This window comes from Sceloporus occidentalis, unplaced genomic scaffold (genome assembly GCF_023333645.1).
Source record: "Sceloporus occidentalis isolate IW3139 unplaced genomic scaffold, rSceOcc1.0.p SCAF_61, whole genome shotgun sequence".
Taxonomy (NCBI): Eukaryota; Metazoa; Chordata; class Lepidosauria; order Squamata; family Phrynosomatidae; genus Sceloporus; species Sceloporus occidentalis.
This window is the reverse complement of record NW_028317041.1, coordinates 2,034,863-2,052,436: the sequence shown is the minus strand read 5'-3', so window position 1 is coordinate 2,052,436 and position 17,574 is coordinate 2,034,863. Positions and strand designations below refer to the sequence as shown.

At 41.9% G+C, this 17,574-nt stretch overlaps 1 protein-coding gene across 3 annotated transcripts in view; it reads right to left on the bottom strand.

The window, feature by feature from the left end:
* LOC149287398 (mineralocorticoid receptor-like) overlaps nucleotides 1-17,574 on the bottom strand; it is a 146,965-nt gene that overhangs the window by 25,012 nt on the left and 104,379 nt on the right. For all 3 annotated transcript variants that reach the window (XM_089492946.1, XM_089492947.1, XM_089492948.1), the window contains exon 3: nucleotides 15,870-15,986. In XM_089492946.1, the coding sequence (XP_089349072.1) occupies nucleotides 15,870-15,986 (117 nt within the window). The remainder of the gene's footprint in view (nucleotides 1-15,869; nucleotides 15,987-17,574) is intronic.

Here is a 17,574-nt window from a genome sequence, read left to right as displayed (position 1 = left end):
ATTCCGGCCTGTTTTAGTTTCTTAATAAAATATTAGAAATATGAGAACAATAGTAATAACAACATCTGCCCATTCAAACTACCCCCCCCCTCTGTCCCTTCAAACTACACCCCCCCTCTGCCCCTTCAAACTACACCTCCCCTCTGCCCCTTCAAACTACACCCCCCCTCTGCCCCTTCAAACTACACCCCCCCTCTGCCCTTTCAAACTACACCCCCCTCTGCCCCTTCAAACTACACCCCCCCTCTGCCCCTTCAAACTACACCCCCCCTCTGCCCCTTCAAACTACACCCCCCCCTGCCCCTTCAAAATACACCCCCCCACTTACCTTGTTGCCGGAGTCCTGCGGTGAGAGCGGGAGGTATCCGTCTTCTCGCTCTGCCGCGGTGCCGGCATTTCATGTTGAGCGCTGGAATAGTCCGGCGCTCAACATGAGATGCCGGCACCGCGACGGAGTCACGGAGAGTAAGGGGCGCCGAGCGGTTGCTGAGAACTTCACAAGCAACCGCTCGGCGCCCCTGACCGGGACTTAGATTAAAGCATTGTTTGTTTGTTTTTAAACTTTATTTAACATGAATGATGTTAAATAAAGTTTAAAAAACAAACAAAAAAAAAAAGCGATGCTTTAATCTAAGTCCCGGTCAGGCGCCCCTGCAACCCCTAAGGCCGGCCCTGTATATATATATATATATATATATATATATATACCGTAAATAGAAATAGATAGATGTGCACACACTCGTAGCCTTGAAAAACTTGGTCCATAATGTTACCTAGAGAATCAAGAAGAGCTTGACAAAAGAAGGTAAAATTACATGGAAAGGTCACACAAGAGGCTGCTCCTAGTGGTTTATGAAAAGACCTTGTGTCTCGTAGGATTCTCGTCAGCTGACGGATGTTTTCATATAGCTTTATGTGGATTTCATCTTATTAATGTTTGTAAATTGTGGTCTGCGAGGTTGCCAAGGAACAGATGAAATCTATAGACGACGTAAATCCATCAGGCCTCCGTTTTGTTTACCTGATAATGTTTAAGAGACTAAAAATAACAGCTAACCCTGCAGCAAAAGGACAATAGTTCATGCTTTCATTACTAGTATATACAACAAGCATGAACACATATAGTCTTTCTGCAACCCGTGTATGAACACTATAACTTCTATTTATTTATTCACTAATGAGTATAGAGAAGACGCATGTTTTCGGGAGATTTTTCTTACCAACTAATTGTAATCATGTATTTTATTATTCTCAACGTGGACGAAAGGTCCATCGTAAATATATATACTTTGGAGTTACTTGTGCTCTCGGAAATTGAAGATTTCTGGGTTATAGATGATTTCATTAGATATAGAAGAGGGGTATTTAGCCAGAGACACTTACAATATACTGTCTTATATATGGAAAAAGTACATATATACATTTTCCAGACGTGTTCCCAGTTAAAAAGAATCCAAGTCACCACAATATATTATCCAAGGTATATATTTTCAGAACATGTAAAACCTTGAAGTCATGAGATAAAAGAATATAGAAGGTAGCAAGTTTAGCAAGACCTGTTTAGTCAGGGATGGGTCGTATGTTCATTAAATTTAAACTGCAACTAAAGGTTGAGGTTTAATCACAAGACATCTACAGGTTTTTTTTGCATGTAATACATTTAAAAATAGACAAAATGAGTGCTGCCACGTGATCCAGTCTCTTCCACCCACACATTGTAACCGAGGTCTATAGCAGGACTGTTAGTATGAAGATTATCGTCAACACTATATAAAAGTTAACAAGTTCTGTACGGTCACTTAATTACGAAATGTATGCTAGTTTTTTTTTTAAACTGTAGTAGTATTTCTGGTTTAGTTAATGTTTTGTCCACACCTGCCGCTGGAATGAGATATGGAAAGTCTATTTTATTTATACGGGGGGGAAAAAAAATGCAAGTCGCTACAAACGGAGACATAGTGGCTTACTTCTAGTAAAATGTGCAAAAAAAAGCCTTTTGTGGAACCCAAGAGTGACATAAAATTCTATATCTTTTTCATATACATATCTTTCATATATTTAGCCTCAATTACTGATAATTTAAGCCAACAAATACATACCCAACTGAAGAGATGGCTTAAAAAAAAAATCTATCTAATTTTCTACAATGCATCATGCAGGGCCCGCAAATTAATAAAGTAGTCTGTCTATAAGAGCTGCTTCTTAAAATCTGGGCTAGTTAGGGAATATTCGTATGGATTATTAAACCAAAGCACGCTGACGTAAATTAAGTAAAAAAAAAGCATCCATACTAGTGAATCAGCACAATATATTTTTTTTTGACAAACAGAATTATTTACTGTGGTTGATTGCACAGGATGAACCATATGCTGCTTTTACTTCCAATCATGCTCTCACAACTACACTTTCAGGACAGAGTGGTAGTAAATTAAAAAAATAAATAAAACAGGATGACAGATTTCTGTAAACATAGGTAAATCAGGGTGAATGTCCGATAATGTCAGAGATTCATCAAAATTAGGATTAACTGTGGTTACCGTAGAGGTGTAATATTACAAATATTTATTTTCACTAAACAAATCCATCTTAATTCTAATAATCTTCAAGTGCAGGATTATGTGTTACAAAATAATGACTGTCTGCCCACAATTTACTAGATGACAAATGAGATAAGAAATATAAGACTTGGTCTCCACTTGGATGTATTCACAACACTCTGCATGATTGTGAAATGCATTAAAAAGGGCCTACCTGAGAGGACCCTGCATATTACATAGTCAATGTGGTCAAACTAGAGAGAAAAGCTTGAATACTTAAAAAAAAAAAAAAAATTCAAACCACATTTTACTTTAACAGACAGAATGAAATTATCCTAAAACAGAGATGATTTCCCAACTGGCTCAAAGTCTAGTTTCTCATGCTGGCAGGAATATAATTGAAGTGTACAATTTCACTTCCCGTCCTGGTATTAAGTCATCTGTATCCTTCCAAACCTGTCATGCAGTACCAAGGACTCAACAACTTCAACATATGGAAACTGAACGTTTTATTCGAAGGCTTTTTCCAATACATAAATCCCCAGTTATAAGTCTTGGAACCACAAGTGCATAGTGGCAGGGCTGGACTGACAATCACTCTAAGGCCAGTGGCCGTTTGATGACATAGGTGTCATTTGTATACAATATTATATCCCTATTCTTTTAGTGCCACTGAACATGTGTGTGGTGCAAACTACATTTCGCAATCCAGTACAATAAATAATACATATGTATTCTAAGTGTTGAGGATTAGGAATATGTAAACCAAGCTTTCTAATAAGATTTCACATGCTCGTATAGAAATATTTGGTAGAACACCTTTTGTAAAAATCGTTTGTTTATTATTTCAACCGGATTTCAGTTTTGCTGTTTTTAAACAGACACAAAAAGCATGCTAAGAAGTATATTACCCTTGCTTGATTCGATCCACCATGTTATTCATCTTGACATTCAGCTATTTATTTCTAAGTTACAAAATAATACATAGGGGTTCCTATTTAAAAGGTCTAAAATAATTCAAAACCACTAATCGTGAGAAAGACAGGAAGAATATAAGAACTTGTGAAATACTTTAATAAAGCCTTCTTTCATCCTAATGCTCAGGCATTCGTCTTACTCAGCCTTGCTGCAAAGATCATTTAAGGTGAGCTCAAACAAGATAATAAAGTATATTATATTAAAGCGGGAATGGGGAACACGTATTTCAGGTTTCTGCCTTACTAATAAAATAGAGAGTTTCACAATTATTGTTGAATCACTGATCCCCTTATATGTGGTAATTGTGAGAGGCTCTTTCATATTAGCTCATGACAATATTATACTTCAATCACTAAAGAAGTTGTGTTTTACAAAGTATCCTCATTTACAAGTAAATTATCTTTGCAAAGTTTTATTACATAAAATAGTTTGCATTGTTATTCAAGTCACCTTTATTTATAATAAAACAGCGAAGTACAATCACCATAGTACATCAATATAAATACAGGTATGTAACAAAGAAATTCCAGCGTACACTATATCTGAATATTGAGAGGGATGTACAAGGAGAGGAGACATACCGTAGCAAAACATATCCATAGTTACAAATAGATGTATGATGTTGCTCGAACAAAAGTGACAACATGAGCTAAACAGTCAAAAATAACAGTAGCATTGTAGAACAAACCGTACCCCTTATCCATAAAATAATTGGCGAAGAGAAAGACTCCCATGGAGTTGTATGAGTCAAATTAACATATACAGGTACCACTGTAACGCCGTACAACAAAGCGAAGAAGTGGGGGTACCAATCATATTCTGAATACAGTAAACAATGGGAAAAATACAAAGGGAGAAAAGGAAGAAAAAATGGGGGGTCTCCCCCACCTGGCAGGCGACACGAAACGAAAAGTAACAAAGTGGCATGATTGATGCTGACGAAGCAGCATGTAAAAAGGATGATAGAGGCCAGAACTGGATAAGGTGAGTCCGGGTAGAGAAGGATCACTCAGGCTCGGAGGCATCCTGTGTGTGAAGGCCGGGCATTGGAGTCAACAGGGGGATGGGGGTGGAAACCAGAAAATAGATGTGAACCTAGGGGAGGAGAGAAATTGGTGCCACGGTAACCATTTAAGATCATTCTTATAACCTCGACCGTTGGCGGTCGCAATTAAATCTTCCATAGTACATATGTACATAACCTGTTTCAGCCAAGCTTCGAGAGGTGGAGGTTTGTCAGAGCGCCAGAATCTAGGGATTACGGTCCTAGCCGCATTGAGGAAATGAAAAGTGAGTGTACGTTTATACATTCCAAAGGACATGGAGGTGTGATATAGCAGGATCAGTTCAGGTGTAAGACGGATCCCCGGATCTATGACCTCCCCAATGACCTCCGCTATCTTCCCCCAAAAAGGACGAATTAGTGTGCAGTCCCACCAGATGTGGAGGTATGTGCCTCGATCTAAACCACATCTCCAGCACAGGGGGGATAATTGGGGGATAAAGCGATGCAAATCTACAGGGAGTCTGTACCATCTAGATAAGAGTTTGAAAGCAGTTTCCTGCGTTTTACTTGAGATGGAACCCTTGTGTGCCATAAGAACCATGGAGTCCCAGTCTTCCGACGAGAAAGACATGCCTAAATCGTGTTCCCAAAGCTTGTAATAATAAGGCTTATCAGGAAGGCGCGACGAAACTACTATGGCATACAGTCTGGAGAGGAGATGAGCCGGCTCCGAACCAGTGTCGCACAGCTGCTCGAGAGCTGTGAGCGGTCTGTGGAAAAGAGGGTTAGAGACGTGTTTAGAAAGGAAGTGGCGCAACTGACGGTAAAAGAAGGCCAGGAGCGTCGAGGGAGTTTGAGTGTGTGATAGGTCAGTCAGAGGTCTAACGTCTCCGTTAGTTAGCACGTGAGTCATCCGAAGTACCCCAGACCCAGCCGGGAGCAAAGATCTGACAATGGGGTTATGCACCCCTGGGATAAACTCAGGGTTACCTGAGAGTGGGAAGAGCGGGCCGGGATAAGAGGAAAGAGCTCCCTTGGAATACATACGGGAGATAACCCTAAGGGTTGGGGAGATAGTGGGGTGCCTGCGTATATCGGGGACTCTGAATTTTCCCCCAATCCACGGGACGACCGAGATGTCGACCGGGAAGAGGGACTGTTCTATCTGAATCCAAGGTTTAGTAGGGTGTATGGTCCACTCTATCATCCTGCGGAGATGAGAAGAGATCCAATACATCTCCACATCGGGTAATCCCATGCCCCCCAGAAGACGCGGCCTGGAGAGGTGACCGTAAGACAGACGAACCGAACCACGGTCCCAGATGTACTTGATGAATAAACGGCGACAGGCCGCGAAGAAGGACCTGGGAAGGAAAATTGGGAGCGACTGGAGGAGGTACAGGAATCGAGGCAGTATATTCATCTTTAACACCCCCATACGTCCAAACCATGATATATGGGGGAAGGCCCATCTCCGAAGGTCCCCGCGGACAGCAGATAGAAGACGATAATAGTTGAAGGACGCCAATTCACTCACATCTTTGGAAAGATAGATGCCGAGATATTTAAGAGAGGTGAGTTGCCAGCGGAAGGGAAATTTACGTCTGATTTTACGTTGTAGGGTATGGGGGATGTGGAGTCCAAGTAATTCTGACTTCTGCATGTTAACTTTAAAGTTGGACACCGAATGGAAAAGTCGTAAAGTGGAGGCTACGTGAGCTAAGGAGTTCAGAGGGTCCGAAAGGGAGAGTAAGAGGTCATCTGCATAAATGGACAATTTATGAGAGATGTCTCCCACCTCAACCCCCTTGATGTTGACGTCAGCGCGAATGGCATTAGCTAGGGGCTCCAGAGAGAGAATGAAGAGTATGGGAGATAGAGGGCAACCCTGTCTTGTGCCATTAGAGATCGGTACCGAATTGGAGAAAATCCCATTAACTTTAATCCTGGCCGAGGGACGGGTATAGAGAGAAGTGACTAGATTGAGAAAAGTATTACCGATTCCTAAGGTACGGAGAACACCAAACAGGAAGGGCCACGCCACCCTATCAAATGCTTTCTCCGCGTCCATGGACACCAACAGAGACGGGCCACCCCGATTGCGGACGTGAGTCAGGATATCTAAGGCCCTAATGGTGTTATCCCTGGCCTCCCTCCCCGGGACAAAGCCAACCTGATCAGGATGTACCAATCCCGGGATCAAGGGCTGTAATCTGAGCGCCAGGATTTTTGCGAGGATCTTGAGATCTGTGTTGATCAGGGAGATCGGCCGATAGTTCCCACAGTAATCTCTATCTTTATTAGGCTTCGGGATCACAGAAATGTATGCAGAATTGGTATGGGGGTGGAGGGGGAGCCCATCCGCCAATGACTTAAACAGGGCCAACAAGTGAGGGCCCAAGACGGGGAGTAGCGTTTTATAGTATAGGGGCGTCAGACCATCAGGACCCGGGCATTTGCCCGGCGGTAAGGCCCTGAGAGCCAGTTCGACCTCATCAAGTTGAATTGGGGCATCTAGAGTGATCTTAGCGTCCGCCGAGATACGTTTCTTGAGGAATTTCAGTAAATAATCTTCAATAGACATAGCCGCGGATGTCAAGGAAGCCTCCGGAGGGGGGAGATTATATAAAGAGTGATAATAGTTGAAAAAGGCATCAGCAATTTTGTCGGAACTATGATGTAGCATGCCCTTGGCATCCCGGATCCTGGGGATAAAGGTTGTGGATCTCTTAGCCCTAAGTGCCCTAGCCAACAGTTTGCCCGGCTTATTGCCTAATTCGTAGAAGTGGCTTTTCAACAATAAAAAGTTGCGCCTGATTTTGTCATTTAAAAGAGACGCCAAGGAGGTGCGAAGGGTTTGTAATTGTGCCAAGACATTGGGAGAACGTGTTGCTTTATGCTGGGCATCTAATCTGGCTATTTGCTGAGTGAGTGAGAGAATCCTTGCCCTATTCAATCTTTTCCTCTCCGCCCCCATTTTAATCAAATGTCCGCGGATGACAGATTTATGTGCCTCCCAAGTAGTCGGAAAATCAACCCCAGGGGAGGCATTTTCGGTAAAGAAATGACGCAGGTGTTCCGTGAGAGTATGGACATTATGAGGGTTATCAAGTAAATTCTCATTCAGTCTCCAGGACCAAGCCCGAGGAGGGAGGGACACGATGTTAAGAGAAACATGTATTGGAGCGTGATCGCTGATGGTCGCCGTGCCAACCTCCGAAGAGATAAGAGTGCACAGGTGGTAGTGGGATAGAAAAAAGTAATCTATTCTGGTATACCTGTCGTGCGTTGGTGAATAGTATGTATAGTCCAGGTCTGATGGATGCTGAGCACGCCAAACATCAGTTAACTGGTTGAGAAAGAGGCGTCTCTTGACGGCATTAATATGGGCAAAGGACATATGAGATACCCCGGCCGAACAGTCAATAAGGGGGTTAAAGACCATATTGAAATCCCCACCCAGCAGCGTCACGCCCTCCTGAAAGTCTGCCAACTGATCAAGAACATATTTGAAAAACGAAACCTGTGATTTATTGGGGGCATAAATGTTGGCCAGGGTGAACTTTTGGACACCAATGTAACATTTAAGAAAAATGTAACGACCCTCGGGGTCCCTCGAAACCTCCAGCGGCTGCAAAGGGATGTTTTTGTGTATAAGAATAGCCACTCCTTTTGTTTTAGAGTGTGGTGAACTAGCGTAGAACGCAGAAGAAAAATATTTATTAGTCAAGGAGGGCTGTTTGGCTTGTAAAAAGTGGGTTTCCTGTATGAAAGCAATTTTCGTGTGAAAGGTGTGAAGCAAATACAGCAACTTAGATCGCTGTTGAGGCTTATTAAGGCCCCGGACATTGAGAGATGTGAATTTCGTTCCTAAAGCGGCCATTATGGAGGTCTAAAGTGAGACCCGTAAGCTCGCCACGCATGCCACCCACCAGGAGAGAGACACAGACAGAATAAAACCAAATACCACAGTACACAATAAAGGGGGGATAACAAAGGCTGTTGAAGAGCCAGATGCCGAAGCATCGAATAGTGAGCCAAGCGGTCGCAACGGCGACCCATAACCATAAACCCTGACCTCAGAGAGCCAGGGCAGGTCGGCCCTGACAGGGCGGAACATAGGTGAGAATACCTATATGGCCAGGGGAAACACATGACAGTGGGGCACGCAGACCCCCGAACGGTAAGTACAAAATCAAAAGTAAATAACATACAACCTCAATAAAGGAAATCAATAAAAAAAAAAAAAAAAAATTAAGGGCAATGTATGAGTAGGAAGGCAACCTGAGTGTGAGGAAAATGTGCGTGTAGGTGTAGGAAAAGGCCTCAAAGTGGTCGCACAACCCACCGGGCGACACTAGACCACCAAGGTAATGGTCCACTGAGTGGGCCAAAGCACCAGGGATAGCTGCATATTGAGGGGACCAAGACCACCGCCCTTTGGCCATATGTGAGGGAAATCATGAAGGCGAAAAGGCGGAGGGTTGAGCATGAAGGAGTGCTGTGTAAGGACTATCTAGCGCGTAGTAGCGATTAAGAAAAATGTGTGCAGACGTGAGATTGAAAATGTGTATAGACATATAGGCCATATATCAATTAGTTAGTAATAGAATGGCCATTGGGTACGGCAGCTAGATGCCAGTCAAGACAATAGCATCACCATAGGGAACCCAAAAAGAAATAAAAATGTATAAATGTACACTTGTAAAACGGAACCTGAGAACCGGAGCTGAGACCAGTCAACGGGACAGGAGCGGAGGATATTTCGGAGGAAGGTAGGAGCTGAAAGACGAAGAGAAGAGAAGGTGTGCGAGGTAATCTACCAACAGTGAATGTAGTCAGTATAAAAAGATAGTAGACGAGAACGTGTAGAGGTGTAGTCCATTCCGCGTAAGGGAAAAAGAGAAAAAAAAAAACAACTTGCGATGCTTGCTTCACTTGTCGGTAGCGCGGGATCTTTTCTGCCGCTGTGGGCGAGGTAGCCACTCCAAGGATGGGTCAGACAATTTCGGCGGTTGGGGGACAGGGATTTCCCAATCAGAGACCTCAACTGGAGGTAAGCCCAGCGCCTCCAAAAAGGACGGGATATCACTATGTTGGCGTACGGTAAATGTCTCAGAGTCCTTCCGCACGAGGAGGCCAAAGGGAAAGCCCCACTGATATGGTATGCCAGCTTGACGTATAACCTCAGTGAGGGGCCGGAGGGCCCTCCGGTATTGCAATGTGAGGGACGAGAGGTCCGGGAAGATGAGGATCTTGTGGCCTTCCCAATCGACTGAGTTGGTAGGTCGATATTTTCTGAGGATGGATTCCTTAAGCGGGAACTCGTGGATGCGACAAATAATGTCTCTGGGTGGTTGCGAAGCATTCAGTCGGGGTCGTAAGGCTCTGTGGGCTCTATCAAGGACGATTTTCGTGTCGAGTGGGCGCTGCAGCACCGTGTTAAAAATGCTCTGCAGGGTGGGAATAATATCCGCCAGTGTGATGGTTTCTGGAACACCCCGAACACGTAGGTTGTTGCGTCGGCCCCTGTTGTCAACGTCGTCCAATTTTCGGGTAAGTTGAATGATTTGACTTGCCTGACTCCGTAGTTGCAAGGAGAGGTCATCTACCGCTTTGCTCACTGTGGAATGATCAGATTCCAAGGAGCTGACTCTGTCTCCCACCTGTCTCAAATCAGATTGAATTTCTGAGAGGACGTCATGTAGGCCCCGAGTGGCCCCCTCTACAACCTCCGCAAGCTCTGCCCGTAAGTCAGCCTTTGTGGGAAGATGGCTAAAGGCCTCTTGCCATGATTTAAATTCCCGGGCTTGTAGAGTACGATCCAAGTCAGTGGGGTCCTCCGACAGCTCACTACCTTGACTGGATGGCGAGAGTTGCGGCCTAGGCAACGGGTCACGAGATGCAGTGTCCACGTTGCCCTGAAAGTAGGTCTTGACGGAGGTAAGTCCCGAATTTTCACGGTCCTTAGAGCCCTGGGACTTTGGGGTATGGATGCCTTTATTAGCTTTGCCCATTTTGGTGAGTAAAGGTGAGATGAGGTTGGATTATGGTCGGGGGTCTGCAGAGCTGGAATCTCAAGCGTCCATCTTGCTTCCCTGTTGGCCACGCCCCCCAATAGTTTGCATTGTTAACTGTTAAGGTCAATGGGTTTTCTATAAACCTTAGTCAAGTAAACCGGAGTTCTGTTTTTCAGTAAAATTAAATAATCACATAATCTCTAATGCAATAACATAGATTATCAAATAATATATACACAAGGCTGAATGTGTAAGTATGTGTGAGCATCAATCTATATCTGTAAGTATGTTTAGGTGTGTAAGGGAGTGTGTGAGCATAAATGTGTATGTATAAGTGTGTTTATATAAGTGTGTGTGAGCATGAATGCACTGTATATGTGTAAGCATGTGAGCATAAATGTGAATGCAAAAGTGTGTGTGAGCATAAATGTGTATAAGTGTGTATGTACAAGTGTGTGTGAGAGGGAGTGTGTGTTAAAACTGATTGAACATAGTGGCAAATGTTTGAATGCTACAAACTATTTTTAATTAAGAAACTCCCTTATGTAGACGGTACCTCTGGCATTGTGCCTACATAGTACCTTACCCAACCATGAACGTCACTTTGCTGACAATCTATGAATATCTAAGGGTAATGGGTCTTTAGGGTCCTTTAAGTGAAGTTATTTTATACTTACACCAGATATACAAATAGGTGATCATTAGCAAAAAACAAAATACTGTCTGCGCTTCTCACCCTAATAAAGTTGGCAACAAATATATAAACATAATATAAATGAGAGGTTTTGGTTATATGAATTGGCCAAAGCATAATTAAGCTCACCCGCCACGTCAAGGTCCCTGTTTGCACATATTTGATCATTAGCAAAATGTTAACATTACTAATATAACAATAATATCACAAGGAAATCATAAAAAAAACAATCTAATAATTTCAAAATTTATGTGATTAAATCCACATATGAAAAAATATTAGGAAAATGCGTAGTGTTAAATGCTAAGAATCCTACCATTTCTTGTTTACCGTCCCTTTCAGGCTATATGTACTAATATGATGCATCTTGCTCCTTGGATGCCATCATTACCTAGGGCATTTAGTATCTGTGTACTACTATCTGAAGTTTTACAACATATGAAGAACAAGATGCAGTTTTACACTTTTTTTTGCATGAAAACATATTTTTATGCAGAACAGTCATTATAAGTTTCAAAACTCTGACCAAAAAGTTAGCGGGATTTACTTGATATGCCCATACACAGTATGGTAATATGCTTAAAAATAAATCATCTCTTAAATGCTCCTATTCCATACACAGACCCGAAATATAAAACATTACTTAGCTTAACAGATGTCCTGGAATTACCAAGGAACTACTTACCATTAATACGATTGTTTGCCACTCATTTTATTTAAGAGGAATACTTAATTTTTTTTTTGAATATTTCACTATGCAAGAGTATTGTTCCACTGATAAATACATGCAAAAGTATGGCTTTTCTGTCCAGTATAATTATTGTTACAGAAAAAGTTTTCATCCTTAGAATGACATGCCAAACTCCTCTTAATGCATATAAAGTTTGTATATAGTATATAATGTATGTTATCTATCAAAGTCAATACATTGAGTGGCTAGCATGAACAGTCAAAGAGTCCATTTGAACCCTTAGTAAATACTGAACCCTGGATAAAAACAGAGTAGTAGTGGAATGAGGTGATAAAATTGGAGCAATCACCATAGCAACCACTGAACTGAATGATTTTTCCGATCGTACATGATGTATGACTTTGCCTCGGGTTTGTTCCAGTTTCATCTGGCCCTTATGTCCCATTGAGCTCTTAGCTCCAGAAGATGGTTTACCGGATGCCCACCATAGAATTCCTTAAAAAGTAATTTGGTCTCCTTGATTTTGGTCTTACTGGAAGAAATGTCCTCTATATGCCATCCTAACTGGCTTTTGAGATATGAAAATAAAGAATTTGCCTGCCTTCTGGTAGACTAATTACTTTCACAGCCTTGTAAGTTTCTGAGGTGGAATATGTGGAAACCGCTGATTTTGTTGGAGCTAAAGAGAAAATTATTAACAGGTCATCTGACATAAGCCTGTGATTCCTGCTAGAATACCTCCTGCATTCTCTCCAAACACCTTTCCAACCTTTCCGCACTGTATAAAGTTCAAGACATTTTTCTAAAGGCTATTCACATCAATTATCTCATAGAGAAGATTTTATTATTGTATTTGTTATCTGTATAAAAATGGAGCCCCTATAACTGAAGCCCTAATTGTATCACTGTGTTGGCAGGTTGTTATTGCATGCATGATTATGGCTGACAGGACTCACACAGACATACAAATGTAACACTGACTATTGTGCTCCAAGACTGTTGCTGTGTTATTGTGTGCACAGCAGGCATCCAGTTTCACCACAAACTCAATGTTTAAGACTGTGTCTTTTCTTTATTGAGAGGGTGGTAGATAAGCAGAACAGACTCCAAGGAGAAGTGTAGAGTAGAGGACTGCATTGGGAGGCGGGTCCCACGGGCGCGGGCGGTCTTGCTGGGGCTGCGGGCGGTCAGGCACTATACCTGCGGGTCCCGGTAATCCTGCGCAGTCTCGCAAGGCTGTCTTCTCGCTGCTCCATAACAGTGTCTCCTATCTTGCTCCGCCCAGGAACAAGGCAGAGTCATGTGATGTGACGTCATTTCCTGTGACTCCGCCTTGTTCCTGGGCGGAGCAAGAGAAGAGACGCTGTGAGGGACTGCGCGGGAAATCAGGTAAGGAGGCGGGCGTGATTGGCCACAAATGTGGCGGGAGCAGGCGGGATTGGCCACAAATGTGGCGGGAGCGGAACACCCACATTGTGGGAGCGGGCGGGAGCGGGATTAAAAACAGCGGGAGCGGGATTAAAAAAGCAGTCCCGCGCAGGGCTCTAGTGTAGAGGTTAATACAACCAAGGACTGATTGACGTTTGGGTCTTTATGGGAAGAGTAGATGGGCCAAATGTTTCTTATCAGCCTTCCAATGTTGTTTTTAGGTTTCTATGTTATATTCAGAGGTGTGCTGGAAACATTGCAAACAAAAACCTCCTTGCTCATAACTCTACTGTATTCAGCAATGTATTCTGGCTAGGCCTAGGGTGGTAGGGCAAGTCCAAGGGGTGGCAATCTCCCTGCAGCAAAACCATGGAATGGATTGCCCTCGAGGGAGCTGGCCCTCTGAAGGGCCGGTTACAATGGAGATCTTTAATCTCTCCAACTGGCCCCTATACACTATGGAGCTGTGCCGAGCCTCCATGTGATGCATTACAAGGCACCTTGCCAAAAGCGCTAAAGGTGATAAAAGCTCCAGAACTTTTCCTATAAAACGGAATCTACCTATTATACCCGGGTGCAAATTACACGCTAAGTTTCATAGTATGTGTAATTATTTGTACGTTGTTAGTGCTAGTAGTAAAATATCTAGTAGCAAAACTAAGACATTTCTAGAATTTATTTACTCATGTAACGGCACAATAAAGCCATATGATAGCGACAGGATAAAAGCGTATGAAAACCACATCGGTCATTCTACACTTGTGAAGAAATTTAACATCTGCTGTTCCACATGTAAATGGCAAGAATGTTTCAAAAGTTTCTGGTGATAAACAGCTCTCTTCATAAGTACAAGCAATAACATGACAGCACTAATCCTGCATCTCCCTCTACATCAGTCAGAGCTGGCCCCAATATAAAAATGATTTAGGCACCTGCCAGGGTCTTCAGCTGTTTAAGACCCCCGGGTGCATTGGTCTGTACTGTGGATTGGAACTGGAGAATGTGCATGTGCATGACAATGATGTGAAAAAATTAGGAGGAAGGCAACAGAGACATGGTTTGCTTAGTAAACAAAAAAAAGCTCAAGGGCTCAGCCCTGACACTGATCCTTAACAATAAAATAATAATTAAAGAAGAAGTTAATATTAAAAGAACAAACTGATCTGTATTCACAAGGTACAGGGGCTATAATGTGCACCCTGTAAATACATTATTGTATTCCCTGACTGACACAAGATCTGACATTCGGAGAGGCTCGTTTTCATTTTATCAAGGCTTACTTAACTTTTTCCTATGGAATATGATACATAAAACCTACAACCGCATCTTCTACACTACCAGCAACTCTTTATCAGCCACCATGCTGTTCATACACTAAGCACAAAAACACTGGTATGTTTGTTATTTTTACCCAAGGGTACCCCCAATTTAAGCACCTCCTGTCTACCTTTAGCACAGTCCTCCCCTCCACTCTTCTATGTCCATCTAATAATCCCCCCCCAATATGACCAATGCTTCTTCTACCCAATGGAGCCTGGATTGATAACATGACTACATATAAACACTCTAACACCAAGCATGAGGCACCCCCCTCATGATATCTCTTCTGTGTCATCCATGTATGTGTGTATATATATATATATGAGCAAACATTGTGTACTAAAAAATAAATAAATTGATAACTCATGGCTTAAGTAAGAATGGCAGAAAACATCTGACTCTGTGGTACAAAATTCTTCTAGTTCTTAAGAGGTTAAGACAGAATGCATGTACAAGAAAAAAACAGTATTAAATCAGATACGAAGGCAGAGGGAGAAAAAAAAAGATATAGCTTGTGTCCTTAGTTGCACTTCTCTGCTGAGACTCTGTAAATTGCATTGGAAACACTGCAGGCTGTTGAAATAGGCTGACATGTAGCTATAAGCTTAACAATGCTACACACAATACACAAATAACACTATATAACAGTAATAATGGTGCTGTTCTACAATGCTTGATATGCCAAAATACTCATTACAGAGCAAGCCTTGGTATAACATATATTATATTCTGTTGTTATTTTTGTGTTCTAAAGCATACGCCTAATGTAAACATATTTACTAAATTACCAAATGCATAGGTGATAAGTATGGCATGCCAAGAACGGACAGAAAGACTTAAATACTTTGAGAAGTGTCGGACATGGTGTTTTTCCAGAGGCACGGCTCATTTAAAATAAAATGATTCTAAAGTTTACAAGAAAGGGTTTACAGATTTAATGCTTCAAGAAACATATTAATCACACTATAGAAATCGCAATATGCTCCCATATACAAGAAACCCCAAATCGCCTGTATATATAAGCAAAGGCTCTGAGAGAAGGCGCACGCAGGCAAAATAGTAGCTGGTGAAAAATTGAATATATATATATATATATATATATATATATATATATATATATATATATATATATATATATATATATATATATATATATATATATATTACATTATATACGTCCTTCATAATTCCTTACCTCCAAGATTCATTCCAGCTTGTAGACATTTCTGCAACCTGCATGCCGGACAGTTTTTCCTCCTAATCTTGTCAATAATGCAGTCATTCCTTCCTGCACACAGATAACTGTGCTGTCCTGGGGAAAAAACATAATAATGGAGAGACAATGAATGGCTAATTTAGTGTTTGGATGTTTAATTATAAACTTGTCTTAGGAACAAGGGCAGGAAGGAAAGAAAGAAAGTTAATGACGAGGAAGAAAGGTAAGGAACCTAACGGTATGACTGACAGTACTTGAGTACTAAGTAAATACCTAACACAAGGCTTGCGTGCTTAGGAAATCTTTTGCATGATAACTCCCAAATCCCACAAGCTGTTCTGAGTTGAGACCTCATTTCTTCAATGAAGCTCAGAAGTTCAAGTTGTGACACCAAAAGGTACCAGAGGTATCCTGTCACCATAAGAACTACCAAGGCCAATGGGGTAAGAGGGAGTATACAGGAGTGTTGCTGTTTCAGCTAACAAACTTTATGTATTATGAAGGGCAGTCCCTTACATGCTTCTCCTGTGAGGAGCTATGCTACCTTGGTTAATGCAGAATTCAATTAGTGAGTTCACCTAGTTCAAAACTCAATGATTCAACTGCGCTATACAGAGCCGACAAGCTCTTCTTGCAGGAGAAGCCCACCAGGGTCAGCCACTCATAATACATAGTGACGCTGGGGGGTCCAAACAACTCTTCTGTGTTTAACGAATGGCCTGAGGGAGGGAGACATGTTTGTTGAAAGCTAATAGCCCGCAACCAGTCATATTATTATCACGCAATAAACTACTATTTCAAACTATGGTGCATCACTTCCAGTAATAAGACATTTTAAATCTCATCCAAGTTTATCCAAACTACAGAAAACCTTGGGTTGATATAATTATCTGCTGTAATTAATGTGTCAAGGTGATGCTGAGTTAATGAGAAACTACCAGGTGCATTTCAGCGGTACCTTCCTACAGCTCTTCCTGAAGGATGCTTCACCTCTGGTCGCAAGGAAGCAGATCTGTTGGTGGTCACTAAAACTAGAGTAACCCATCACACCTCTTTGTGGGTATGGTGTGTGCTGTGCAACCATTAAACCTTAAGTAGCTTTTCAGAATAAGCCACCTTGATTTTTTTGTTTTTATTTGTTATTTTAAGGCTCGGTAAAGATCAGTCCTTTTTATACTCAGCACAGCCATGCTTAAACTGGATAAGGGTTTGCTTATCAAATGTTTCAATCACATCATATAATAAGTTACTGATTACTAAAAAAACAAACAAAAAAGCTGTGTTGGTGGATGAATGGTCCACAAAATTGAATTGGCAAACTTCTTACACCGCATACTGCCCAGATCCGATTCCAGTTGTTACAACCAGTGCCCAGGATTAAAACAAAAATATGTAAAAAAGAGGAGACTCAGCCAAAAATAGTGATAGTTGGTTGCCTCATTCAGTTACACCACTCACAAGGAAGAACCAAAAATGCTTGCTAATTATGTTTTAAAGGATCTATCTTCCATAGAGCTACAAGCATGTAAAACGGTCATTGGTAGCTACTGGGCCAATATAAACCATGCCTGGGGTTGCATTCCAGAATGAAGAATGCCAGGAAGCTTGAAATGATACATTGTTAGGCCATTTAACTGGTGCCCGACTACTTTATTGAAGTTTTAACCCCAAGGGATGTATGTTT